The 27,223-nt window shown below is 39.4% G+C and overlaps 1 protein-coding gene across 3 annotated transcripts in view; it reads left to right on the top strand.

Annotated features, from left to right (window-relative positions):
- Positions 1–27,223, top strand: part of LOC126187401 (CXXC-type zinc finger protein 1-like) — a 74,447-nt gene that overhangs the window by 23,215 nt on the left and 24,009 nt on the right. For 2 of the 3 annotated variants that reach the window (XM_049928463.1, XM_049928461.1), the window contains one exon: positions 3,401–3,491. In XM_049928463.1, coding sequence (XP_049784420.1) covers positions 3,401–3,491 — 91 coding nt within the window. Of the gene's footprint in view, positions 1–3,400; positions 3,492–24,909; positions 25,019–27,223 lie in introns of those variants that run through there. The other variant, XM_049928464.1, reaches the window with a different exon arrangement.

Below are 27,223 nucleotides of genomic sequence, written 5' to 3' on the forward strand. Positions count from 1 at the left end.
CTGACTGGGGTATCCTGTTATTTTTTATTATTACACGGATCTGATCAGCTAGTCGTTGTTCTGTTAAAAATTTTAATTCCGGGTACCTGGTAATAAATGTTGTGTATACTTGTGATCTGTATCCAGTTGTGTTGGTTCCTAGGTTTGTTGCTTGGTAATAACAGAACATGAGGTGTCGATTAACTTCATCTGACCATCTCATCCTCTGTCTTTGTTTTCCTTCTTGGGTGGTTGCAGGAAGCATATCCTGCAAAACACCTCTATTTGGATTTAAAACATTTTCCAGTTGGCTAGCAGTGTCGTTACCATTGTGGGCGGGCATAGGGTTCAAGCGTCGTCCCCGACCATGACGGCGCTTGTCCGAGGCTTCTTTAGTTCTGTCCTGAACCAAGTAATCACACTAAAAGGGGGGTTAGCCCTATTAGTGGTTTGTTCTTTTCGTCGCCTTTTACGACTGGCAGAACATACCGGAGGCCTATTCTTTTCCCGGGCCTCCACGGGGATTATTATTATTATTATTATTATTTTCCTTCTGTTTCTGTATTTCTAGAAGTTATATCTGCACCTGGAATCTGTTATTGACATCTTCATCTTGCACTCACAACAATTAACCGTCATATATTTTACATGTGTTACATATTTTTATATGAGGTCTGTTCAAAAAATTCCGGAATTTCGTCCACAAAATTTTTCAACACTTATCTGTTACTTATTCTGCATGGTCTCCTTCGAATTACTCTCCTCCACAATTGATACATTACTCCCACTACTGTTTCCACTTCTGGAAGCAGTCTCAGTATGCCACTTGTTGGATTGTGTTAAGTGCCATTTGCGAATTTTCTTTTGTCTCGTCCATCATTGCAAATCTTCGTACATTCATCGGAGTAACACGTTTGCGTTACCATGATATAAGAGCCATGAATTGTCTCGCCACATTTCAGGCTGTTTCCTTCTCACATTGTCTTTCAGGTGTCGCATTACGTCCTGATAGTACCATTGATTAACAGTTTGTCCCTGCGGCACAAATTCATGATGAACTAATCCTTCAGAGTTAAAGAAAACTATCAGCATGGCTTTGACATTTGACCTGCCCTGACGAGCTGTTTTTATTATTCTTGGAGAACTTTCCTGGCCCATTGTGAAGACTGAAGCTTGAACCGTGGTCTCAACATCATAACCATAGACCTATGTCTCATCTCCAGTTATGAATCTCTTAAGGAACGTCTGGTTCTTATTTGTGCAATCTAAAAGCTCTTCACAGATTGTGTGGCGAAGATCTTTCTGGTCTTGACCCATGAGCTGTGGAACAAACTCGGCGGCAACATGATGCTTTCCAAGATGCTATCTCAGGATTTCATGACATGATCCAACTGAAATATTACATTCTTCTGCAATCTCTCGGGCAGTCTGTCTTTGATTGGCATGTACAGTTCAGTTGGCGTTCCTGACATGAGTGTTGTTGGGAGACATCGAAGGGTGTCCTGAATGAGGGTCATCTTTTAACTTTAGTGTGGCCATTTTTAAACCATGTGAACCATTTGTAACGCCGAGTATGGCTTAAGCACTCATCACCATAGGCCTCCTGCATTATGTGGTGTGTCTCTGTAAAGCTTTTCTTGAGTTCCATGCGAAATTTAGTGCAGACACGTTGCTCCTCTATAATTCTGCCATCTCGAAATTCGCTAACTGTGTGATACAACAGTCTATTCAATACACCACTGAACAGTAACTAACAGACATACAACAATGTAACACATTAAACTCAGATGTTTGCAGGGATGCCAACCACATCTTTCTCCAGCACACATTGGTGTGAAATTACAAATGTTCTGGAATTTTTTGAACAGACCTCGTATCACAAAAACACAGTTAAGAAAACTGTTCTGTGATATAACACATTAAGTGATTGCATTGAAATTAGGGCAGCGGACAAGGTGAGACCCATATTTTGAATTAGAAACCAATGGCTAGTGTTTACATGCATTTCAGCTGTGTATTTCGTGCCCTTGTCTGCTGTTTCGCAAAATAATTATTCAATGACCAGTGTCAAAATAAAATGTCACCTAGTTTCTTATTACAAATACTAAATGCCCCTTTGATGAGGGACCTCATTAGTTTGCTACCCTATTCAGTTCAAGGGTATTGGTTTTCCAGTAGTGACTGAGTAAAGCTAATGTATCAAAGTACTGTGAAGACTGTGTGCTATGTCACAACTTACTGGATAGTTGTGAAGGCATAATTCACTGAGTGGAATAAAAAAAAGTGCAACATGACATGTCTTCTTTATGTTGAGTATCAATCTATCTTTTCCTATATTGTTGATATTCCTGCCTGGAATTTCCACTGTTTGAAGCAGTTAAGTGTCAATTTTGATGAATTATGTTATTTGGTTTTTGGCGGTCGTGTGTGTGTGTGTGTGTGTGTGTGTGTGTGTGTGTGTGTGTGTGTGTGTGTGTGTGTGTGTGCTTTTTTACATTTAATTGGTTGTCATTGTAACATAAAATGCTACATAGTGATCACAAGACAGTTTATCGAACTGCAAAGGTTTGATTATCTTTTCGCTTAAAGGATATTTTATTAATTTCTTGTTAATAGTTGTTTGTGGTGTTTTGTGGATAAGAGGCTTGAATCTGTAATACAAACTGCTGCACCTTGGCCTGACAAATAAAAATGTTACAGGGACTGTTAATTGATGAAATATGTTGTATCTTAAAATCTGTTTCGCATCAATCACGTCATAGAAGCAAATTCAAATTTAACATTATGAAGTGAAATTTAAGGAAGGATTAGGTCACCTCACCTCTTTGGTATGCTCAGGTTATGCATCAGGAGTCAAACTGGAACAGGAAATGCTAAATGTATTTCTCTGTGAGTCTACTCTTGCATAACAATAATTTGTATTTAGTTTGTACAGTCTAATTCACCAAACACATGTCCCTTCTGTTCCATTTGTGGAAATGTGAAACTTGGTAAAAAAAAGGCATTCGTGGTAATAATGATTTTCATCTCACCCACACCTTTTGTTATTAACATTTTACTAGTTGGCAACCAAAACTTATAAATGACTAATGGTTTTTCATCATACTGAAGTTTTCCACATTGCACTGTTGTTTAAGCTCAGCATTCCTTCAGCCTGTCAATGTTTCAAATGGCAGAACTAGAGAAATATACATTATGACAGTCTTTTGCAGCAGCAAACATTACAAATATCTGGATTGACACCGTCACAGATGAAGTGGTGGCACAGGGGGGAATGGGAGACTTCCTATGGGCTGGGTGACACAGAATAATTGTTGTCTGTAAAGATCTAATTTACATATGGAGTCAAGCTGTAAATTATTATAGTAAATATGCTTAAAATGCAAATGGTACATTGCTAACCCATTTACACTATTTTCAGAGCATGTGATAATTGTGAAGAATGGTACCATGGTGACTGCATACGAATCAGTGAAAAAGAAGCAAAGTATATCAAACAGTTCTTCTGTGTGGTAAGAACACTTTCAAGATCATATAATTAGTATGTTCGTAGTTTTAGCTTGTGGTTTTAATTACTGTATTTGCCCAACTATAAGACGTCCGCAGCTCGTGGTCTAGTGGCTAGCATTGCTGCCTCTGGATCACGGGGTCCCGGGTTCGATTCCCGGCCAAGTTAGGGATTTTATCTGCCTGGGGACTGGATGTTTGTGTTGTCCTCATCATTTCATCATCATCATAATCATCATCATTCATGACAGTGGCTCGATCGGACTGTGAAAAAATTGGCGCCGATGACCACGCAGTTGGGCGCCCCACCAACTCGTCATCATCATCATCATCATCATCATCATCATCATCATCATCATCATCCAACTATAAGACAACCCTTTGTATAAGCTGACCCTACCCCCCTTTACTTTCTAAGAGGCTCTTTGAGACATTTTTATTTTTAACATATTCTGACTAATCCATATTACAAACTATCTTATTGATATAAAGTAGCCACCTAATTATATTATTGATGCTATTTATTGACTGTCTACATTTTGTCAGTACAAGGAGAAATAAAATAAACAAAATGAAATAGTATACAATAGTTGTTACCTTCTCTTCCATTTTTGCTTAATTACTTGAAGTTGTGAGGTCATTCCACTACCAGGGATTATTACCAGGTCTATACTGTTTCTTGTTAATATTGAGTATAGATTTAAGTGTCAGGAAGTATTTGTATGGAGTGTAGCCATGTGTGGAAATGAAACATGGACAATAAACAATTTAGACAAGAAGAGAATAGAAGCCTTTGAAATGTGTTGCTACAGAATAATGCTGATGATTAGATGGGTAGATCACGTAACGAATGAGGTTTTACTGAATAGAATTGGGGAAAAGAGAATATTGTGGCACAACCTGACTATAAGAAGAGATTGGTTGGCAGGGCCTCTTCTGAGGCATCAAGGGATCGTCAGTTTAGTACTGGATGTAAGCGTGGGGGGAGGGGGGGGGGGGACCAAAAAGGGAGGCCAAGAAATGAATACAGTAAGCAGATTCAGAAGGATGTAGGTTGCAGTAATTACTCGGAGATGCACAGGATAGAGTAGTGTGGAGAGCTGTGCCAAACCAGTCTTTGGACTGAAGACCACAACAACAACAACAACAACAAGATTGTTTCTTGGTACCAGATTCTTAGCTTCCTGCGTGAGGTGTCTCCTGAAAGGATCCAGCACCAATATTTTCCTTCTGTTAAGCAAGGAGCCTGGTATTTTGTTAAAGACAACCTTCACCCAATCTAGTATAATTTCATTTGCCAATCTAGTATCATTTCATTTGTTGTCAGTTCTTCTTCTTCTTCTTCTTCTTCTTTCCCCCCCCCCCCCCCCCCCCCTTCTTCTTCTTCTTCCCCATCTAAAAATAAGCCCTGCAAGAAATTTTTCTTTTAATAGTGTTTTCCTGTAAAGAATCACATCTGAGAGAAGCTTCCCCCTATCTACTAGTGCCTTCTACATTACTGTCATTCAGGCCTTTTCATTGCCGGACCTTCTCATAGAAACAATTTTAATACCGTTCATGTCAACAACAACATTTGACGAGATATCAAAATAATCAGGCGTCTGATAAGTGTTGCTCATATGGCCTAGCAAGTACTTGTGCCTTTCCTTAGAATGATTGTAAGATGCTAGTAGCATAATTCTTTGTTGTAACATATGGTATTTACCTGAATATATGAAGATCCTGATCATAAGGTGCTCCCCTTTTTTTCAACATGCTTTTGAAATCAATTCAATTCAGACAACAAATGGAATCAAGCAAACTGCAGTGTAACATGCGGTAGATATTGATGTAGATGTTTCTAAAAAGCGAAACTATTCAGTAAATTTTTTAAATGAATACACACCATTTTGACTGTATTGTTGTTTATTTAATGATGACCTAGGGTTTGCTCTGGGTCGTAATTAAATAAGCAACAGTACAGTCATATGGCGGTGTGTTCATTTAAAAATTATTGTATGACTGTTGCTCAGAAACATCAAAAACTGTATGTGTATATATCCCCATGGTTGGCAACATGACATAATTAGCTGCCCAGTTACTCCCCTCCCATCGCGCATCAAGTTCTCAGTCAAGCCCCCAATGATTCCATAGTGCTGTGCTTGAGGAAATGTGAAACATGGACTGCAATGTCTTGTAGGGTGCAAGTCATATGTAGCAACAGCAATTAATATATAAATAAAAGATAGCAATCACGATTCAGTCAATCTACTGACTTCTGTTGCTACTATTTCCACGACAGATTTTGTTGCCGTAATTTATTGTCATGGCAACAGTTAGTTAGTGCAATATACTTTAATTTGTATGTTAGACATTTCATTCTGGATTAAATTTCCTTCTTGTTTCATCTCAATGTCACCACTATGTTCTAAAGCTGATTAAAAGCCAATAACGTTTTGACCTGGTATTCTAATATGCAAACAACCACTGAATTTTTCATTTGCAACCCACTTAGTTACAGACCTTCATAATCAAAAAAAGTGTTGATCTGGGTTCAGAATCAGGTAATCTTTTTTTGAAAGACAACATCTCTGCTTTCAAAGGTTACCATTACTTAAAAAACAACATTAATGTTTTTACACGGTCTCCATATATATACAGGATCAAAGGCAGAGCCACGTGTGAAAGCACCCACGTGATTTACCAACTGACATGCCTACACCGTGAAGCCTTCTATGTGGGAATGACCAGCAACAAACTGTCCATTCGCATGAACGGACACAGGCAGACAGTGTTTGTTGGTAATGAGGATCACCCTGTGGCTAAACATGCCTTGGTGCACGGCCAGCACATCTTGGCACAGTGTTACACTGTCAGGGTTATCTGGATACTTCCCACTAACACCAACCTGTCAGAACTCCGGAGATGGGAACTTTAGCTCTTCAATATATTCTCTCTTCCCGTTACCCACCAGGCCTCAACCTCCGCTAATTTCAAGTTGCCACCGCTCGTACCTCACCAGTCATTCAACAACATCTTTGCCTCTGTACTTCCTCCTTGACTGACATCTCTGCCCCTCTTTGCCTCCTGTGTCTGTATATGTGCGGATGGATATGTGTGTGTGTGCGCGCGAGTGTATACCTGTCCTTTGTTCCCCCTAGGGTAAGTCTTTCCGCTCCCGGGATTGGAATGACTCCTTACCTTCTCCCTTAAAACCCACACCCTTTCGTCTTTCCCTCTCCCTCCCTCTTTCCTGATGAAGCAACCTTGGGTTGCGAAAGCTTGAAATTTGTGTGTGCGTTTGTGTTTTTATTGTGTCTGTCAACATACCAACACTTTCGTTTGGTAAGTTACAGCATCTTTGTTTATAAAAAGAGTCTGTAAGATGATATAATTTAGTGCTATTTCCTCCTGTGTTTCTCAAAATTGTCAAATTTTAAGCAGAGCAAGATATTATTGTTGTGACTGTTCATTGTTTCTCCTTGTCCCTTGCATAAAGGATCCCTGCACTAGCTCAGCATCAGTCAGGTGTTAAGTGTTTGTTCAAGCAATGTCGATACTCTGAGTGCTTCTCATATTAGGAAATTTTGAACCAGTTTGAATGCGAATATCATTTGCCCAGTACTGTCAAAATTTCTTTGAAATAAATCTGCATGTAGCCACCATAGCCAAAGCTTCATCTGTAAATGTAACACAATCCCTATATAATCTATTAAACAACATAAAATTGTTAACCTCAGCAGCAATAGTTTAATCTCTGAATATAAGTTGGCCCTGTATTCTTTGAATGATAAATTTGGGAAAAAACCTCGCCTTATAATTGGGTAAATACAGTAAGCCTCATCTTCATCACCTTCACACATGCGCCAGTACTTGCTTTGTATTCCACGATGCATGCAGTTATTTCTCTTATCCCCGACACCTTCCTTCGAACAGTTTATCGGATAATTGGGAAGCCTTCATTGCATTTCTCTTTCACCTACTGAGGAACCAGCTGTTCCAGTTCAGGAAACAGTCCCTGTTTCAGTTCTCTCATAGGGTAGCAAGTAGAACTGGTCATCTTTAATTTATTCTTCACCTGGCCCCACCTACAAAATTTTCTTCCAGCTCCAAAGTTTATGGCCTCTGCTTGATGAATCACTGTTAGCATAAAATTAGTGTTGTGTTTTCTGCATGATACAGTTGTGAACAATGAACTCGTAGATACATGTTTCTCAACAAAGTTATGGCCGTGATTTACACCCATCATTGACTGGTGCAATTTTCAGTGCTTACAGCACTGACAATATAAGGAGACCAAATGACAACAGTAAGATGTCCTCTCTGGCCCCTTACAGCTGAATCAGCAGAAATCATATCAGACAGTGTTAACATTGTTGCATATCTTAAAAATGAACAGAGCTGTTGAGCAGTGACATATTCATCATTGTCGTTAAAGCTCGTGTTTCATTTGTTGTGCCATGTTTAAAGTGGTCTTTGTAAATATGTTTTTGTTAACATTGATTTGTCTCCTGTAGAAACATGGACTATTGTTGAGTATTTGTGCAGTTTTAAAGACAGTTTAATTTTGATTACAGTGGGATTCAGGCAGACTGAAACTCAAGCATGCTAGATGTTCATAAAAAGACAAGGTACATGGTATAAATTCCTACAGTTGACAGCACAACAAAATTTGCTGCCCACTCACCTCCTTAGATTCGTCCTAGAGCTTGGCTGACTGGTGCTACTGTTTTCTCCCCACCCTTCGCAGTCTTCAGGTTAAATCTGCAGGTGACCTAATTTGCCAAAGCTTCATCTGTAAATGTAAGATGACACTTGTATTAAGCTAGTATACAATGAAAAAACGTTGCCCTTCGGGATGGTAGTTTAATCTGCAAATGTCCCTGTTGGCAACACTGCGCCGACGCGGACACTTGGAGTATTTGCTGCACTAAATAATTATAAAAAGTGTTGTTATTAAGCTATTTTTAAACATCTACAGGTGTTATAAACATAACTCATAGGTAAACGTTTCCAGTTGGTATAAATATATTATAAGTGTTGTTACATTAGTGGAAGTGTCAGTGAAGTGTTAAATAAGATTAAATGGGGTAAGAAGTTTATTTTCCTTCTCGCACCTATAGCACAGATTTTTGGCTTAATTTTACGCGCACGTATCGTAAGTAAACAGTGACTTAAACTTATATGTAATCACCAGTTTTTTTATTAATTACTCTTTCAATTTATTTATATCTGCCTGAATAGTTTCTAGGGTCCTTTGTTTACGTATTAGTCAGTACTTAACACGTTCACTGCCACTGTAATTGGCCTTGCTTTGCCACGTAACCAATATTTTTCTTAATAGAATCTGAAAATATATTGCTAAAAGTAATATAACATGTATTTAGTTTATAAGTACACAATCAAATTTACTCTCGTGAATCAAAGTTGTTTTGGGGCGCACTAAGGCGTCAGTGGCATATCAGGCCATATTCTGTAGCGGGTGGCCGTGGACGCGCCAATGCGTCTAGTGTATTGTTCCTGGTTAGTGTGACAGTTTAGGTTACTACAATTTCATTTTATATTCATAAATGAAACGAAACATCCTACTGACAAACGACATATTTATTGGACAAAAAATATAGTAGAAACATTCAAATACAAACACAAGATCTCGAAGAAACTTCTGAAATAAAATGTATGTCAAATCTAAGAAAAAAACAATCTAGAGCTTTATCCATTACACTCTCAAACAAATAAAATAAATACAAAGTTTACGAATAGTACCGACACATAACTGTCGAAAAATAAATGAGCAACGAAAGTGCTATCTGCCTTTAGAGGTGGTGAATAACACAACAATTCAAACAATATCCTGCTTTATTTGGGCAATCTAGGCACTCGTAAATCGTGTCTGTTCGTTGTCCACGGCTGGCGCATGATCTGCACTTTTTTCGCGGTGTTTTTGATTTTCCATTTGATTCTCGTTTTACCACAACATGTTGGGGATTTCTGACTGGCCGTTCTACCTGCTTTCGTGGCAATAGTGCTCTTATAATACTGAGTCTAAATTCTTGGAGGGGCATTTTTGTGCCACAATATTTATTGTGTAGGGCATGTGCGTTTGTCAGTATCATTTCCACAACGTGGATAAAAAGTTTCTTGTACCAGCGTATGGTTTTGCGTTCCGAGAGGTAATATGATAACATCTGATCGTGCCGATCAACTCCCGCCATAAATTTATTGTAGTTTACAATGGCCAAGGGCTTAGATTTCTTCTCCTTTCTTTTGGTTTCAACCTCAACCATTTCATTTGTAAATGCATTAGAAATGTAGCAAACCTCCCTCTTATCACGCCACTTACCTATCATAACTCCTTCCGCAAATCTGGCAACGGCTTCACCTTTTCGTAGTTTTGCTTCCTGTATTTCCTTGGGTGTATCCTTCCTATTCGCCCTCAGAGTTCCCGTGCAGTGGGTCTTCTTATCCAGGAGCAGCTTTGCCAATGCGAAGCTGTTATAGTAATTGTCCATGTACACATGGTGACCAGCATTCAACTTTTCATCTAGTAAATGAAGAACAATTTTTTGCGCATGGCCTCTTCCTCCTAAATCGTCCAGCATGCCAGTGTATACCGCGAATTTTAGGACCATTCCAGTGGGAGTTGTCAAAATATATAGCTTTATGCCATATTTGTGCTTTTTGTTTTTGATGTATTGGCGGAAAAGTAATCGTCCACGCCAAAGGATCATTGATTCGTCCAGAGACAGTTCCCGTCCAGGGTAGTAAACTTGGCACATCCTTTCATTGAAAAAATTGATAACGGGACGTATTTTATACAACCTGTCGGATGGTGTTGGTTTGCCCTGTTTTGGATTTTCAGAAAAGTGTAATGCACGTAGTATTAGCAGAAAACGATTTCGTGAAATACTATCGGCAATTCCTTTCACGTTGAATAAAGCGTCCTTTTTCCAATAGTCCTGCAAATTCCTCATCTTTACATTTCCCATGTGCAGGAAAACTCCCAAGAACACTAACAATTCGCCAACAGTCACATCTTTCCAACAGTTTATTCGTGATTGTCCTTTGGTTCCCGCAGAAAGGAATAATTCAATCGCGTTTCGATTTGTTTCTTCTACAACTGTCAATAGAAATTCGTCCGTCAGCAAAAGACGAAAATAATCTAAGGGAGTGTTTTCCGTCGGTTGAATAAGCAGTCCCTCATTTTTTATAAATGGGCAATTTATCATTCCAACTGGCTCTCTTTCCCACGCAACAGTTGTATCAGCTGCGTTATCTCTTGTTACCACTCCTTCTGCCATTTCCCTGTCGCTAGGATTCACAGCCATTTCTACAGTCTCATCTAAAACAAACTCGGCTCCGTCAGACTCTTCACTGGATTCCACGCCGTCCTCCTCACTGGCCAGTTCCGTTTCCGAATCGCTTTCTTCTAATATTCGTAATAATTCCGCATCCGTTAGTTTTTGTACGTTTCTTGTGTCCTGTGTTTTACGTTTCTTAGGTTCTGAAGGGCCCGCCGTGTCACGATTGTCTTCCATTTTCAGTCCCACAACAGAGAAAAACTGTAGGGAAAACACACGAACCGCACCCGCAAAAATTGAAAACAATACGTTCTTAGAGTGCCTGCGCAATGAACCACACCGAATGGCTGTGCCCGACTAAACTGTGGCGCTGAGAAACAGCTGAGTGTCTCGCCGCGCAGGCGCGTCGACGGCATATGCACTAGTATCGGCCGGACGCGCTGGTGCGCCGATGGCAGTGAACGTGTTAAATCAGTTTATACGATTTCTGTTTTTGCCATGAGTGAGAAGTGTGTGACATGCCATAGGATCGTTAGTTCCGGGGTATGGTGTGATGGGTGTTGTAGTTTCTTTCATTGGGGCGAATGTAGTGGCGAGGGAAATGGGGACATAAATGAGGGTCACCAGTGGTATTGTAGGATCTGCAGGAACAGGAAGGGAAAATTGCAGCTCTTCAAGCTGACCTAGACAAGGCAAGGGAGTATCTGGACAGGTTAAAGAGGGAGAAGGGTGAACAGAGGTGAGAAGTGGCGACAGGTAATAGGGGGAACAGGCAAAGGAGAGCATCAGACAGCTTTATCATAAATCTTGAAAATAGATTTGACCTGTTGCCTCAGTCAGAATCGGATGAGCCTCATGTAGCTGAAGCTGTGGAAAGGGCACAACAAGCTTTCAAGGACTTGAAAAAGGTAGGGAAATTTGTAAAAAGAAATAAAGTTCTGTTGTTACGTAGCTCCCATGGTAGAGGTGTTGGCCAACTACTACTGCAGGAAAATCTAGGTCCAGAGTACCAGGTCACAAACTTTTTCAGGCCTAGTGCTGATCTGGGTCAGGTAACAGAGGATTTAGGTTCTTTATGCAAGAATTTCACAAAAGAGGATGCTGTGGTTATAGTGGGTGGTCCGGGAAATAGCATTGACAGAGACTCTTGAATATTCCATAGAGAGTGACCTGGTGAAGATAGCATCAGCAACAAAGCATACGAGTGTGGGATTTGTGTCTGTGTTGAGACACTATGATCGGCCTCATTTGAACTCTTCTGTAGGGAGGGTGAACTTGGAGTTGGAGTGGCTGCTTAGGATGGATATAGGGTCTCATATTGGTTTGATTCCTGTGGATGCTATCGATTGGTGGGACTACACTAGGCATGGCCTTCACCTCAATAGGAAAGGGAAGGGAAAACTGTCTGGGTTGATTGCAGAAAACTTAAGGGGGGACACTTTTGTCACAAGTGGTAAAATACCAGTGGTCACAGGTGTCCGAGGGATGCCTTTTTTAGGATAGGGAAGGGGGAAAGAAAACGAGTTTTAAGAGAGATTGGCAGACACACTCAGTTTGAGAAAACAGATGAACAGGAGTCAGATTTTAGCATACAGCCTCCATTTAAACAATGTTTAACAGAAAGTAATCAGAAACTGCCAGTTCATCTTCACCAAAGCAGTTATAATCCCATTAGTATGCAGTATGAGTTATCTTTATTACACCAGAACATTCCAGGACTCAGAAATAAAGTTGATGAACTACTCATTTGTATCGATGAAATGAATTCATCTAACCAAATTGACATGATATGCCTCTCCAAACATCAAGTGACCACTGGTATAGATATGTTAGACATTTCAGGATTTAAGCTAGCTTCCTACTTCTGCAGAGTAGATATGGATGCAGGAGGAGTTGTCACATTTATTAAAAACTGCCATAAATTCAAGAACATTGACATTAATAAATTCTGTTTGGAGCAGCATCTAGAAGCATGTGCAACACAAGTAGAGTTCCATAACAGATCCTATACAATAGTAACTATTTACCGAGCACCTGCAGGAAATTATAATCTATTCATAAATCATCTAGAAGCTCTTCTGGGTTATTTAACAGGAAGAAACAAAGAAATTTTGATTGCTGGTGACTTTAATACAGATTTTCTAATGCAACCTTCCAGCAAACATTTACTGCAGTTAGTAATGTTGTCTTTCAGTCTAGCTCACACTGTAAACTTTCCAGCTAGGATCACTAAATCCTCAAGGACAGCCATTGATAACATTTTTATAGAGAAATCAAAGGAACAAAATCATATCATAAAACCTGTAATAAATGGACTATCAGATCATGACATGCAGCTCCTTGTTTTGGATGTAAATTCTAAGCAGATTATCAAGACTGCTAAATCTGAGTACAGGAGAGTATTCAATCAACCAAAAATTGAGTGTTTTAGAAAACTGCTCAAAGATATGAACTGGAAAGATGTTTCAGTGCTCATGACATGAATGAAAAATATAACACATTCATGAACAATGTCAGTATCATGTTTGAAAACTGTCCTCTAAAAGTTACTCAAATTAAACAGAAGTCTATAATAAAACATGGATCACACAAGGAATAAAGACTTACTGTAAGACAAAAAGGAAAATGTATTTGTCGACCAAGAATAGCTTCAATGCTGATGATTTAGCTAAATACAAGGAATACTGTAAAATATTAAAAAAATTAATTCAGACATCTAAACAAATGCACTACGAGAAAAAGATTGCAATGTCAGGGAACGAAATAAAAACAATATGGAATATAGTGAAAGAGGAGACTGGTAGAACCAGAAAGCAACAGGAGCAAATAGCACTAAGGGTAGATGACACATTAGTTACCGATGGGCATAGTGTGGCAAATCTATTTAACAAGTATTTTATATCCGTTACTGATAGAATGGGATTGTCAGGATCAGTAAATAATGCCCTTGAATATCTGAAACTAGCCTTTACAAATAGCTTCAGCTACATGAATATGTCACTCACTTCACCAAAAGAAATAACTTCCATAATAACATCTTTAAAAACAAAGCATTCTAGCGGTTACAATGAAATATCAACAAAGTTAATTAAGGCATGTTCTTGTGAGTTTAGTACAATTCTAAGTTACTTGTGTAACCAGTCAACTATAACTGGGACATTTTCTGATTGGCTGAAATATGCAGATGTTAAGCCTCTATTCAAGAAAGGGGATAAAGAGATGCCATCAAACTACAGACCGATTTCACTTTTGCCAGCATTTTCAAAAATTTTAGAAAAAGTAATGTACAGACAGCTTATTAACCATCTGACCACAAATAACTTATTATCAAGAACACAGTTTGGATTTCTGAAGGGTTCTGATATCGAAAAGGCTATTTACACCTACAGTGAAAATATACTTAATTCATTAAATAACAAGTTACAAGCAGCAGGTATTTTCTGTGATTTGTCAAAGGCATTCGATTGTGTAAACCACAATATCCTTTTAAATAAATTAGAATTCTATGGTGTCACGGGCAGTGCTGCCAAATGGTTCAAGTCATACCTCGCTAACAGGAAACAAAGGGTGTCAGTGCAAGGGACTAGTGAATTAAGTCATCAGTCATCATCAGAATGGGAAGAAATTACATGTGGTGACCCACAAGGATCCATCTTAGGGCCATTGCTTTTTCTTGTGTACATTGATGATCTCTCATCAGTTACACTGCCAGAAGCAGAGTTCGTTTTGTTTGCAGTTGACACAAGTATTGCAATAAATAGTATGTCGAGTGTAGTTCTAGAAAGACCTGCTAATGATATTTTCATGGATATTAATAAATGGTTTACAGCCAACTCACTGACATTAAACTTCGAAAAGACTCGCTATATGCAACTCAGAACCTGTAAGAGGTTTCCACCCAGCATATGCATAAAGTACGAAGAAGAGCAGATAGAAGACGTTCACAATCTTAAATTCCTGGGATTACAACTTGATAATAAATTCTGTTGGGAGGAGCACACCACAGAACTGCAGAAACGCCTTAACAAGTCTGTATTTGCAATTCGAGTGTTAGCAGACATAGGAGACATAAAAGTGAAAAAGCTTGCATACTTTGCCTACTTTCATTCCATAATGTCATATGGTATAATATTTTGGGGTAACTCTTCAAGTCAAACAAAAGTTTTCAGAGTCCAAAAGCATGTAATACGTATTATTTGTGGAGTAAATTCACGGATGCCTTGTAGAAACCTCTTCAAAGAACTGGGTATACTAACTACCGCCTCTCAGTATATTTACTCCTTAATGAAATTTGTCCTAAATAATATATCTCTTTTTCCAACAAACAGCTCAGTTTATACATACAATACCAGGAACAAAAATGATCTGCACAAGGACTTAAAAGCACTTACTTTAGTTCAAAAAGGGGCCCACTACTCAGGAACACTCATCTTCAATAATTTGCCAGCAAACATAAAAAATTTAGCTACAAATAAAGATCAGTTTAAAAGGCGCCTGAAAGACTTACTAGTGGCCAACTTCTTCTACTCCATTGACAAATTTTTCAATAGAAACAAATGATGTATTGTATATATTCATAATATTAGTATTGTTATTTCAGCTTTAAAAATAAAAAAAATAAAAATAGTGACATGTCCCACATCCACGAGGATCTCCTCAACAAGGATCTATGGAACGAAAAACTAATCTAATCTAAGATTACCCTCTATTTTTCAAATGACGAATAAGGGGAAAATATCTTGTATTATAGTTGGGTAAATACAGTGAAGGTCTTTTTCAGTTAAAAGAACAATATACTCTGTTTCTGTAAGATAATTCATCCCTGAATCCAGATTTAATTTCCAAACTTTTGTACCAGCCTCAGTTTTCATATAATAGTGTTTTTTGTAAATGCTTATAGCAGCCTATGTATTATAAGTATCTGATAAAGAAAATAAAAATATTCAAATATACAAAGGAATCAAAGAAATAATTAACATAAGTATAAAGAAAAATAAAGAATCATACCCAAAATAATTCTTTCTTGATTTCCTGCTGTGCTTTACCTCAGGAACGTCACTTCTTAAGAACCTACAATAGTTGGACAACTTGTGATACTCCTGTTATCTTGATAATGCATTTTGATTTGAGAACTGCCCTGGTGGAACCATTGTCCACATTTGTTACTAACATCGCCAAGGTTATCTGGAAAGACATTTTTGTGGCCAACAAGAGGAATGTTCACCACATTCTTCTGTGTAGATAGTAGTTCATTCAGAGCAGGCCATTCTTTCCCCCGTAATAGTGGCTTTCTTTTGGCTCAGCTGCTCCACACAGTGAGAAAGTAGCAGTGCTTTGTGTATTTGAGCTGCGTGCTGAATGGAATTGCAGTTTCCTTGACATTTCCACACACATACGTTATTCATATTTTTCATACAAGATAAATGTAAGAAGCAGTTTAAAGTTCTCATATGTCTCCTAAAGATTAACTGCATGCGCAGTCATAACAGAATGCAATTTGTTCCTGTTACGTAAAGTACTGCTTCCAGACTAAGTTCGCTGCAATCTGTGAACAAGCATTGCTCATACACTGAAGTCATCGCTGAGTGTCTCTGTGGCAGTCACGGTAATATTGCAAAAAAATAAGGTCGCCACCTTCTGTGGAGATACATTCAGAAGAAAAACAGCATAGCGCTCACAATAAAGACTCAGTTTCATATTACAAAAAAAGACGATTCCATTCTCTTAAATCTGAAACTCAGATCTCAGCCTGTTGCGTGGACAAATTTGAATCACGAATAAGATAACTGTGATCTTCTTGAGACAAGAAAATGTTCCTCATTTGATTCATTGTGGCTTTGAAATGTTTGGTTGGCATGCTGTATTTTGCGTGTTTGTCCCTGTAGTAGTCTTTAGTCACTGTCACATCCTCAGGAAGCACTGATACTAGTAGTAGTTCACCGTGACATATGTACTGTATAGCAGTTGGTAAGTTAGGATATTGCACATTTTCATTGTGTTCAAGGAGATTCCATCTGTTGTTCTCAAGCAAAAATAACTGTTTGTGACCTGGTCTGTTGTTTCCCTCCAAATATGGGGACAGCAAAATGCATGTGGTGTGATCCTTTTTAACCAGGGGGAGGGGGGGGGGCAGTTGTTGTACAACTCACCAACCTTACACCAGAATTAAAATTCCTTGCTCTTATTTACAAGCGGATCAAGTTTCCATTTTTGCTAATTTTGAGTTTATTCTCCACAGATATAACGAAAATAATTTTGCTGTTTACAAGGATATAAGGCATTTTGTCTTCTGAATTAACACAAATCCCAAACTCTAATGAACTTAGAACAACAAGTAGTCACTTCCAACAGTCGTCTAAACTATCAATACTGAGATGAAAGAGTCAACAGACAAAGGATAGATCGCTGTTCACCATGTAGATGAGACCTTGTGAGACAGGCACAAAAAGATTGCTATACATACATTTAAGGTATCAGCCAAAGGGCCTCCTTATAAAGTAGAAAAAAACACACACACACACACACACACACACACACACACACACACACACACTCCTCAGCAACCAGAGACAGTGTGAGTTGTGCTTGTGTCAGTATTTTCTACTCTGGAAGAAGGCTTTTTAGCCAAAAGCTTAAATGTATAGCAGTCTTTTTGGTGTGCCTGTGTGCACGTCACTGTCTCCTCCATATTCTTTTCGTAGCAATCCATCCTTTTCATGAAATTGTTCTTATTCCATCCTCTCGTGATATCATTCTTATTCCGTTCCGGATTTTCCAGTGTGACTCTGCATATTCAAATGTGCTGAAATACACCTCCATTTCCAGGAGGTAGATTTCTGAGAGTTATGCATGGTAATGCCCTTTACGTATTTCTCATATTTTCAGTTGCACAGAATATTTAAATTGAGCCAGCATTTTCAAGGATTTTGATAGAGAGAGGGCAGCATGTCGAGGGAACCGAGGTCTGTAACCAAAACTGATTCCATGTTTGAATTCAGTACGACGACATTGCAATGATCACCATTCACATTCATTATTATAAAAATGTTGTCAGCCTGTGTAACTCGCACCTGCCATTCATATGAATGTGAGAGATTATTTAATAGGACGTACAAAATTTATAGCTTCTGAAAAGTTGTAGAGATATTTCAGAATTTTGATATCCGCCAGTTACGTATAAAATGTTAGTTTTATTGCTTGTCACTTTGTGATAAGCCTATTTCATGCTCCTCCAACTCAGTCCACTCGTGTCCACTTAGTTGAGTTTGGTTTTGGACTCGCTAAAAACAAAGCTTCCCTGTCCATCCCTATCAAATTATTTCATTTCCCTCCTTAAAAAAAATCACTCTTCAGTAAACTGAAAAAAAAAGTCTTCGGTAAACTGCAACTAAATGCTGCTTTTTATGTTCTAATTTTAACAGGCACTTAAAAGCCTTGTAATGTCTTTTAATACAGTTTAATGTATACTGTATTAAAATACATTATCACAATTAAGCTGTCAAAGGCCTCTCCATATGAATGTAAGTCAATCGTTCATAAACTTTAAAAGCTATTGGCGTTTCTAACAATTAAGAACAGTAATTGCAAAATATAACCAGCAATTCCAGTTGATGGAGGATCCTGAAATATAGGCAATATGCATCACATAAGAAAAAAAAAGATACATATAAGGCTGAAACAATGCCCTTTGCACCAGGATGATGCAGTTGAAAGACACAGTGAAGCTTGTAGCTTCTTACCTTGGCTTTGCTGAACCGGAATTGTCTGTCACAAATATTTTAGAGGAACATCCATGGAGAATCTTCTTTGGTGAAAGAATTTTGTAAAACTATAGGTACTAACTCCGCTGTAGTGGCTCTGTTGTTGGTAATTTACCTTTCCAGTTGTGCAGTGAAGTTATTGATTGTCTCTTGCCACAGATTACTTTACATATAACCAGAATCCCTTTTGATTTTTCTGCCAAATTTCGAGACAGAAGTTCATTGTGGAAACTATTAAAAATGTCTCACATTGAAGTATGTACTAAATTTTAAGGTTCAATAAAACATCACCAATTGGAAATTGGAATTTAATTTTTTTCATTACTTAGGAAACAGTGTTCTGACCTGTTTTATGTATCAAGAGGGATCAGCACCAAAATCAAACCATGGAAAATCCATGACGGAATGCAACAATATTATGAGAAGGAAACTTGCTGCTCACAATATAGCGGAGATTCTGAGTTGCAGATAGGCACAACAAAGAGACTTTCACAACTAAAGCTTTCGGCCGTTGGACTTCGTCAACAACACCACACACACACACACACACACACACACACACACACACACACACAAGACTGCAGTCTAAGGCTACTGAAACCACACTATGAGCAGCAGCACCAGTGCATGATGGGAGTGGAGACTGAGTGGGGGTAAGGGGGAGGCTAGGACAGGGAGGGAAGAGAGAGTATAATGGGGTGGCGGACAGTGAAGTGCTGCAGGTTAGATGATGGGCAGTGGAGAGGTGGGGCGGAGGACGGGCGAAGTACCAGGAAAGGAGAGAAATAAAAAGACTGAGTGTAGTGGTGGAATGACGGCTGTGTAGTGCTGGGATGGGAACAGGGAAGGGGCTGGATGGGTGAGGACAGCGAGTAACGAAGGTTGAGGCCAGGAGGATTTCGGGAATGTAGGACGTATTGCAGGGAAAGTTCCCACCAATTCAGAATTGCACAGGACGTATTGCAGGGAAAGTTCCCACCAATTCAGAATTGCACAGGTGGGAACTTTCCCTGCAATACGTCCTACATTCCCAAAATCCTCCTGGCCTCAACCTTCGTTACTCGCTGTCCTCACCCATCCAGCCCCTTCCCTGTTCCCATCCCAGCACTACACAGCCGTCATTCCACCACTACACTCAGTCTTTTTATTTCTCTCCTTTCCTGGTACTTCGCCCGTCCTCCGCCCCACCTCTCCGCTGCCCATCGTCTAACCTGCAGCACTTCACTGTCCGCCACCCCATTATACTATCTCTCCACTCCCCGTCCTAGCCTCCCCCTTACCCCCACTCAGTCTCCACTCCCATCATGCACTGGTGCTGCTGCTCACAGTGTGGTTTCAGTTGCCTTAGACTGCAGTCGTGTGTGTGTGTGTGTGTGTGTGTGTGTGTGTGTGTGTGTGTGTGTGTGTGGTGTTGTTGACGAAGGCCAACGGCCGAAAGCTTTAGTTGTGAAAGTCTCTTTGTTGTGCCTATCTGCAACTCAGAATCTCCGCTATATTGTGAGTAGCAAGTTTCCTTCTCATAATATTGTTGCAGTTTTTTGGTACATGTGACTCAATTGGTTTTGATACTACGAGGGTCAGTCAAAAAGTAATGCCTCCTATTTTTTTTCTACGTTTAATTGTCAGGAAATTTAAATGCAATTACATAGATTGAAAACCACAACATTGAGGATCATTTTGTCATTTTTCAATGTAATCTCCGCCCATCTCTACAGTTTTGGTCCATCTTTGAACAAGGGCATGTATCCCAGCACGGTAAAAATCACAGCTCTGCTTCCTAAGCCATTGACGCACGGATGTTTTGACGGCCTCCTCATCTTCAAAATGAATCCCACGATGAGCTTCTTTTAGTGGCCCGAACAGATGGAAGTCTGATGGTGCCAGGTCAGGGCTGTATGGGGGATGAGGCAAAACTTCCCATCCAATTTTGACAATCTCGTCAGAGGTGTGACGACTGGTGTGTGGTCTTGCATTGTCATGCAAAAGAAGAACATCTGCCATTGATTTTGTTGGGCGAACTCGCTGAAGACGTGCTTTAAGTTTGTTGAGGGTTGTGACGTATTGAACAGAATTTATTGTGCATCCCTGCTCCAAAAAATCAACCAGAATCACACCCTCTGTATCCCAGAAAACTGTTGCCATAACTTTCCCTGCCGATCGCACAGTTTTGAATTTTTTCTTCCTCGGCGAGCTTGTGTGACGCCACTCCATTGACTGCCTCTTTGATTCGGGTTCAAAAAAATGCACCCATGTTTCGTCCCCGGTCACAATTTTTTTCAGAAACTCATCTCCCTCCAAACGGAAGCGCTGCAAGTGTTCGGAGGCTATTGTTTTCCTTGCCTCTTTATTCTGATCGGTTAACATTCTTGGAACCCACCGTGCACAAACTTTTGAGTACCCCAATTGTTTAATAATCGTGATCACACTGCCTTTACTAAGAGAAATAATGCGACACACTTCATCTGCAGTCACCCGACGGTCACCACGAATGATGTCATCAACTTGCTGAATGTTGTGTGGAGTCACTGCACTCACCGGCCTGCCGCTCCGCTTTTCGTCAGTCAACGGTGTTTGCCCTTCAGCTTCCTTACAACGACGAACCCATCGTCTAACAGTGCTGACATCCACTGTCACAACACCATACACCATCTTCAGTCTTTCATGAATGCGTATGGGCGTTTCACCTTCTGCATTCAAGAATTCAATCACACAACGCTGTCTCAAACGAACATCGATGTCGGCCATCTTACAAACTTCTGCTGTGCTGCCACCTGTTGACACAGAAAGTTACTACTGCAGTGGATTGCAGAAGAAGGTTTGAGGAATGGCGCCAAATTCAAATTTTTCACTTAACTTAATTTCTTTAAGTAGAAAAAAAATGGAAGGCATTACTTTTTGACCGACCCTCGTATTTCTCTGAATGTAAGCCACATCTGATCTACACTTACATAGTTAGTATGGAGGAAATGGAGACTCTCTCTTTGGAAGGTGTCAAACAGAATTTTTATCTGATTTTTTAAATAGATACATTTTGTGTTTATTTCTGGTGATTTTGAATCTTATGGTATTAATTATTACTAGTCACTAATCCTTTTATCTGTGGTGATGCTCCCTATATCGAGTAGGTTCCCGAACTGAAGTCGCCAACATCTATAATTGTATGATTAGGGTTCTTGTTTGAAGTGCAACTCAAGTTTTCTTTGAACTGGTCATCAACTACATCAACTAAGTCGGTTGTCGATAAAGGAACCTGTTAGTTTCTTCTACCTGTAGTAACTTACAGGAACTATCTGTTTCAATTTCATTGCAGGGTAAACTACATCTAACAGCAATAAACACTCTGCTACCTTTTGTATTCAATCTCTCATTTCTGAAAACCATTAGATTCTTCGTAAAAATTTCATCTGAACTTATCTCTGACTTAACCAGCTTTCAGTACTTACAACGATTTCAGCATTAGTGCTTTCTGATAGCGCTTTGAGCTCTGGATCTTTTCCAACACTTCTACGGCAGTTTGCAAACACGAGTTGTTACTAGGTCTACCTTCATGCGTTTGCCCTGTACCCTTTTATACTGATGCCCCCTCTGTAGTTTCCTGAGATCTTCTGACTTAAAGAAACTGCCCAGTCCACTCCACACAGCCCCTGCTATCCATGTAGCCCCACCCTGTGTTTAATGGACCCCTGACATATTAAGCAGAAAGTGAAACCTCACCATCCTATGGTGCAAGTCGAGAAATCTGCAGCCAGCACAGTCACAGAACCGTTTGAACCTCTGATTCAAACCCTCCTCTGCTCTGTATGAAAGGTCCACAGTCAGTCCTGCCGAAAATGCTACAGGTGGTGAGCTTTGTCTTCACATCACAAGCAAAACTGAGGGTCTTTTTTTGCATCAGATAGCCACCCAAAACTGGGAAGTCTCTCTTCAGATCCAAAGTGACACACACCCTTAGTACTGACATGAGGTACCACCTGCAGCTGTTTGCATCATGTGCTCTTCGTGGCATCCAGAAGAACCCCTACTCCCTTCCCACCCCACACGGTATGCACGGAGTGCACACTGAATTCTTCCTTTCCTTGGCAGCCATGTCCTTAAGGGGCCCCATTATGCACCAAACGTTGGAGCTCCCAACTAACAGTAATCCCATCCTCTGTGAATGCTCAGATCTTGCAGGCTGAGATGCTTCCTCTGAAACAGGACAAGTGATTACATCTAGCTTAGGGTCTTTGTCAGATAAACCACGGCGGCCGTTTGATCTCCCTCCCAGGAACCTCTTTCATTGCCTGCCACACCTTGAAACCTCCCACTCCACATGGGTGAGTGGTCAGCCTCAGTGTGGGCAGTACTCTGGGCAGCCACGGCAGTGAAATTTTTATTTTTATTCTTGAGTCAGAAACATACATAGGTACATAGTTAATGTGTCATGTAGTCTTTGACCAAAATTTGGTCACTTCCAGTCTATTTTCTGTTGCTTGGAGGTTTTCTGTAATAAAGGAGGCTGGACACAGTCGACACTGAAGCATGTGCTGGACAGTCTGGACTTCTCCACAGTCACACTTAATATTGTTTCCCATATTGCAGCTCCATCTTGCCAGATTAAACCTTGACGTACCCACACCCGATCTAAGCCTATTCAAAGATTTCCAGGTCATCCATTCCTCTTCATGTCCTGGAGGCAGAGTTTCAGAAGCTCTTTTCCAACCAGAGGGAAGGGAAGTTGTATCCCTCCAAAGTTGCTCCCTGGCATTTTCAGCAGTGGTAGTAAGTAGCCTTGATGTTCTGTGGAAACTTTTCCTACACCTCAGTCATTTTGAACGTCTTGGAGGACACATGGGTTCTGCTGGTACATTGTTATATTTAATGTATTTTGTAGTTTTATAGATAAGATTAGCTTGTGTTCCTGGTTTTCAAATCATGTATTGAACTGTCCATTGAAACTAAACTTGCCTTGCGCGTGTTTTGTCGCGTGGTAATGTTGGTAAAGAGCTGTAGCAGATTTCTTGTTGCGTGCTCTAGAGTCCATCGAAAGTTGCCACGTTTATTGGCAGGTTCATTGGGCAATCTCTCCAGTGTCTCTTCAACTCCACATCAACTTAGTGTGGCTGAAACTTCCTACAGGTATTAGAAAGACTAGAAAGAGTAATATTTACAATCAAGTCTCTCCTAATTATTTATTCAGGGTGTATACGATCCGCGACAACCGGGAAATCCGGGAAAAACCCGGGAATTTCCGGGAGAAAACCGGGAAAAACCCGGGAATTTTTCATTGTTTTAGCTTTCAGTGAAATTTTTGATTGCAGTATTGATCTCTAGCAAAGAACGTTATTGTATCGTGCTACTGGAGAATGATACTGCAGCAATAAAATATAAACGAGAGGGAAAAAAATAAAACTTTAGTGGCAAAGGAAATGTACAATTTACAACAACAAAACACCGTGCACTCACAAGCGTCTGCAAATAGCAAAAATATGTCAAAGGCCGTAGGGCGCAGACTATAATTCTTCGTAACAATAAACTGCTTGTTATGAGCACGACGTCACAACTGTTCACATTAGGTTCGTTTGACCAGTTGCCAGCGGTCTGTTGCGCATGCGCATTTGACTCGCGTATAAGCAGTACCTTCTCCCGCTTCCCGCTACTTGAAGTTTGGCTGTTATCTGTATCGGTAGTAGCAGCAAGCAGCCAGATGCAAACGAGAAAAAGTTTGCTCGCGCGCCCTAGCTGCCAGATTCGTGCTTGCACAGAGTTGTCTGAGTTGCAGTGGGGAGGGGGTTAGTCTCCACGTGACCCGCGTTTACGTTAAGTGATTTCGCTGCTTCTCTTCGTGTACAGCTCCCACGTCAAATAAAAACAAAACGGATTTCTGTGGCCGGAAGCTATCAAGTGAATTAAAATACATTCACATAATTATGGAGGGCAAAAATATATTATTAATTTCAGTTTTCTGATTTTATTTTATTTCCAAGTTAGTAGCAGTCAAGCATTAATCGCCTCGCAGAACAGTGAAGTTATTTTTGCAAGTTTGCTAAAGAAATTTGGCTTTATTAATCTTTCCGCTGAGGCAATCATTTTATTTGAAACGAAGTGTTTCGTTCTACAGTATTGGCTAGTTCCAACTGTTCGCTGAATCTCAAGTGCACGTTATCTTCTGCCGTGTATGGCATTATGCCATAAGAAAGAACCAAAAATGAGATCGTAGAAATACTGGTACCCCAAGAAAATTTACATCCCAAAAAACCACACTGAAAAGCTTAATATCAGATGGGACCTACTTCATTGTGAATCTGGAAAAAGCCAGTTTGCACTTCCAAGCCGAATTATGCATTTTAGTATGGTTTACGAAATTCTAATGCTCTTTGGAGTATCCTCTCATGCCCTGTTTCTTTTATGGTGTAATGTAAGCTCTCTTTGTGCTTTATGCACACGAACATGCGGGCTTCCTACACCACGCTGCAGTTGCACACGCACAATAATGCCTGTTTTCTGGCGCTGGTAAATCGAACCTATTTTTAACAGCCTCCGGATAGTACTGCGAACGGTGGTTAGAAAAGCGTTACTTTTAAAGTAAATTTCTTTTTACGCAAGATGAAATATGTTAAGTGTGAGAAATTGGGATGGATATCTAAATCACAGAGCGTTCGAAACTGAACAGTTTGAGAACCAGCAACTTACAAGAATTTCGGGCCGAGACATTTACGTCATAATTTTAAATTTACTGGCACATTTGTGTGACTTATCTTAAAGCATAACACACGCAAAAAAAGATCAATATTACATGTGAAAGCTTAGCTTCTGTTGTAGCGTGTTAATCTTAGAGACCAATATTATATGTGAAAGCTTAGCTTTTCTTGTAGATATACGGTACTGTTTACATTAATGTAAACCGTTAACTTTTCCTCTTGTGTGTTCGCGCTATGTAACCAGTGATCTTGCTATTGCCTGACTATAACACGTGTCCTAAGCTCTGAATAGCTGCTGTCATCGGCTGGCGAGATCTCGTGGCTTGAGACATGACTCGCTTACAAAAGGACATCGCAACCTCGGTTTCGACGCTCCGGAAACTAACACACTGTGTTTGGTGCAATTCGAATTTATACTTTCGTAATACGAAAATATGCAGCGTATATGTTACTGCAAATCAAAGGTCTTTCGAAAACTTCTCTCCTTTTTTTAAATTAAAAGTCTCTCCTAAACCTTTTCTGCCCCGTCTTTTTTTTTTTTTTTTTTTTTTTTTTTTTTTTTTTTTTTTTTTTTTTTTTTTCGGGAAGTTCTACGCGATTGTATAAAACGTTAACCATTCAAAGAATTGATAAGTTTTACAGTTCCGAGGGAAAATCTACGGGAAAAAGTGTATTTTGGCCCGGGAAAAAGCATATTTTTTAAACGGGATATCCGGGAATTTTTTTTCCTTGTCCCCGTATACACCCTGTTATTAGAGATGAGCAATCATTTATTTCTCCCTTGAATACAACTTTTACTCGTACGGTTGGGTTGTAATACGTAAAATTAACAATTATGAGTTCCCTTTGTCTTTATCAGAACAAGAACAGGATCCAAGTCATTAACATTACTGTCAACAAAAGAGATTATAAAAATTGGAGATAATGCAATGCTTTTCTTATGCAAAGAGTAATGTCTGTGGTTCCTGCATGCAGCACAGTATTTAACACAGCTATTTCTACATTTAGGTGATTTTTTTCTGGATCACAGGTCAGCTTTTGCCTCCATTTCTTGCAAAAATCCTTTGATTTCATTCTATATACAGGAAACTCTCCATGTAAAAATGGTGAGTTTTAACTCACTTTATATTTAATGTGCAGTTAAGATGCATTAATAAATTTGCAGATATTATTTCATAACATGCATAGTATAATGTGTAATATTCAGTGCAATTTGTCTTTATAACTGGTTGTAATATGCCTTTTGTTAATAAGTTCCCACATCAGTTGATACTCGTCATTCTATAAATATTAAATGTTCAGAGATTTATTGTAGATGACTGCTTTAGTGTCAGCTTTGATAAGTTTTTTGTTACTTTAAACTGATTAATTTCAAATGAACAAATATATTGCTCCCACATCAAGAACAGTTTTAACTTCACTTTTAGCAATTTATATTATCTTTCTTCAGTTACTTATAAACCATTGTATACTTTTGCGATGTTATTCTCAAGGGTGTGATGGGCAAGTAATAAGTTTCTGATGTACCTTCACTAATCATGCGCATGATTTTAGAGATTGCACATCCATACAGTTCACAGGCTTGCTTACAGATGCCACCAGTGTCAGCCCCCTGGTGCACTCTGGTGAATCTCCTTATTTAAGTGATTGGAAAAGAGTATTCGGCCTATTCTGTAACCTGCATTACTGTTGTCCATTCAGAGTGTTTAGTGCTACGCGCAACCTGTACCTCATTATATCTTACTTTGGCTCTATAAAGTGCTCCGTAAATCATGTTTGTTCTGGCTATAACAGTATGTAAATTGGAATTACCGATAAAATGCCTTGCTGGTGAAATGTTCTCAGATGACAACAGATTTGGTTCTTCAAAGAATATTCCATCCAGTTTCACAGTGCAATAGTTGTAAAGAATAGTAATAATTGCTAACATTTGATGATAAAATTTCCTGTAACAGCAAATTTCCTATAGATAGACATTTATCAATAATGAAGTTTAATTTTTGAGCTTCATTTAAGT

The sequence above is a fragment of the Schistocerca cancellata genome, chromosome 5, assembly GCF_023864275.1.
Source record: "Schistocerca cancellata isolate TAMUIC-IGC-003103 chromosome 5, iqSchCanc2.1, whole genome shotgun sequence".
Taxonomy (NCBI): Eukaryota; Metazoa; Arthropoda; class Insecta; order Orthoptera; family Acrididae; genus Schistocerca; species Schistocerca cancellata.